Source organism: Primulina eburnea, chromosome 4 (assembly GCF_022965805.1).
Source record: "Primulina eburnea isolate SZY01 chromosome 4, ASM2296580v1, whole genome shotgun sequence".
NCBI lineage: Eukaryota > Viridiplantae > Streptophyta > Magnoliopsida > Lamiales > Gesneriaceae > Primulina > Primulina eburnea.
This window is the reverse complement of record NC_133104.1, coordinates 25,689,757-25,691,798: the sequence shown is the minus strand read 5'-3', so window position 1 is coordinate 25,691,798 and position 2,042 is coordinate 25,689,757. Positions and strand designations below refer to the sequence as shown.

General features: G+C 39.3%; 1 protein-coding gene across 1 annotated transcript; it reads left to right on the top strand.

The window, feature by feature from the left end:
• The first annotated feature begins 1,298 nt into the window (after positions 1 to 1,298).
• Positions 1,299 to 1,757, top strand: LOC140830146 (uncharacterized). The gene has a single exon (XM_073193431.1). It carries the CDS (start codon positions 1,299 to 1,301, stop codon positions 1,755 to 1,757), a length of 459 nt encoding a protein of 152 aa, XP_073049532.1.
• Positions 1,758 to 2,042: the final 285 nt, after the last annotated feature.

Here is a 2,042-nt window from a genome sequence, read left to right as displayed (position 1 = left end):
GGATGTGCCTAGTCGTAGACATTTGATCTTGTGACAGAAGAGCCAGATAGTGAGGACTCGTCACTGGCCCATTGCACTTTGTCGCAGGATAGTGTATTGGTGAAAATGCCAAAGTATGTGACGGATAGGTCAGGACACCGGACGTTTGGCTATATCGGAGTGGATATAATCGGAGTTTCTTCTATTATTGGTATTCGATATGGAAAGAGCCAAAGTCCGTGAATAAGAACATACCACCACCCCAATCGAGAGTGTAGGTGGGTGTATGTTCTTATTCCGATCGGGATCCCTAGACTAGGATTGAGTCTAGTCTGAGTCGTGGAGTCACAAGTACGATTGACAGTTCATATTGATTTATGTTGGTTATGTTCTTGAATATGGTACATGTCGATTTATGTTCCTGATGATGGTACATGTTTAGAATAGGATTTATTCTTGATATGAAATTATAATCTGATTTGGATACATATAATGAATGTTTGTTATATGCGTTTACATTGATTATGTTATTGCATGTATACATGATTTATACTGAGAATGTAATTCTCACCGGAGTTATCTGGCTGTTGTCTTGTTTGTATGTGTGCATGGCAACAGGTGGGATAAGATTAGGGTCATGAAGAGAACGATGCTGGACTAGATAGCGTGGAGATCCGGGCTCCAAAGCAACTTAGGATTCAGCACGAATATATAGTTGAACCTAGTTGAGTTCTTGTAGATAATACACGATTTGTATGTTTATGTTTAATATGTAATTTGAAGTAAATTACATTACGTTTACGCTTTGTATTTAAAAAAAAATTAGACCCTGTTTATAATAATTGATTGATTAATTCCTAAGAATGATTAAAATTGGAATTAGCGTCCGGGTCCCCTCAACAGGTGGTATCAGAGCATTAGGTTCCAGAACAGTAGGTTCTAGAACTGTAGGTTCTTGAGACTGAGATAGAAGCTAGTGAGCGGGGTAGAATGAATTTTCTTTCCTTGCATGTGAGTGCTAGCATGTGATTTATTAAAATGTTGAATTACATTGTGTATGCTAGCATGATATTATGTTTTACTGCTTTTAAATACATGTTACCTGAATATCTGAGTTGATTTGGTATTGTGTATTATTTGAGATTGGATTGGAACCAATTCTTGATCAGAGGTAAGCTGATTGGAATTGGGATTGAGACGGATTTGTCTCATGTTACCACTAACACCTGTGATTATCAGATATACCCCCTAGAAGAATTTCAGATCGAGGTAGTACTTCGACTGATCAGATGGATGTGTCAGAAACTCTGATGGAAACAATGATGAAGAAGTTTCAGTCATTTCAACCGCCGATTCTGAGAGGTACTGAGACGCAGGTTGACTGTGAGAATTGGCTAGAAGACATAGAAATGCTGTTTGAATTTCTGGGTTTCACAGATGATTGTAGAGTTAAACATATTGGGAACCAGTTACGGGAAGTCGCAAGGAGTTGGTGGCTGGTAACCAAAGAAGCCTTAGAACAGCGTGGTCCAGCGATTACGAGGAAAATTTTTAAAGTTGAATTCTATCAAAGATTTTTCCCGGTATCATACAGACAGGATAAAAGTGCAGAGTTTGCAAATTTAAGACATGGTCAGTTAAATATTGATGAATATTTGGCTCAGTTCTTTACCTTGTTACATTTTGCCCCTCACGTGGCTAGGAATGATGAAGCTATATCTGGTCAGTTTATCCAAGGACTGAATCCGGAGATACGTACATTGGTAAATGTGAAATAACCGACTAACTTTGCTGATACCCTGAACAGAGCCAAAAGAGTAGAAACAGTTCTGATGGGACAAAAAAGAGCTTCGTATGTTCTTCCAACATCGAGACCACAACAACTACCTTCCCGAATCGAGATTGGCAGCAGCAGTGGTGGAAAGCAAGAACAATTGAAAGCTCGAAAGAAACAGTTTAAGAAGTTGGGAAACGGACCGAGTGGTTCATCTAGCGCCAGTGGTTCTAGCTCGAGTTATACTGGAGTTTATTGCAAGACTTGCGGAGGGAGACATCCCATGGAG

Coding starts and splice junctions, on each gene's coding strand:
- LOC140830146 (XM_073193431.1), top strand. CDS start 1,299: ATGATGAAGAAGTTTCAGTCATTTCAACCGCCGATTCTGAGAGGTACT.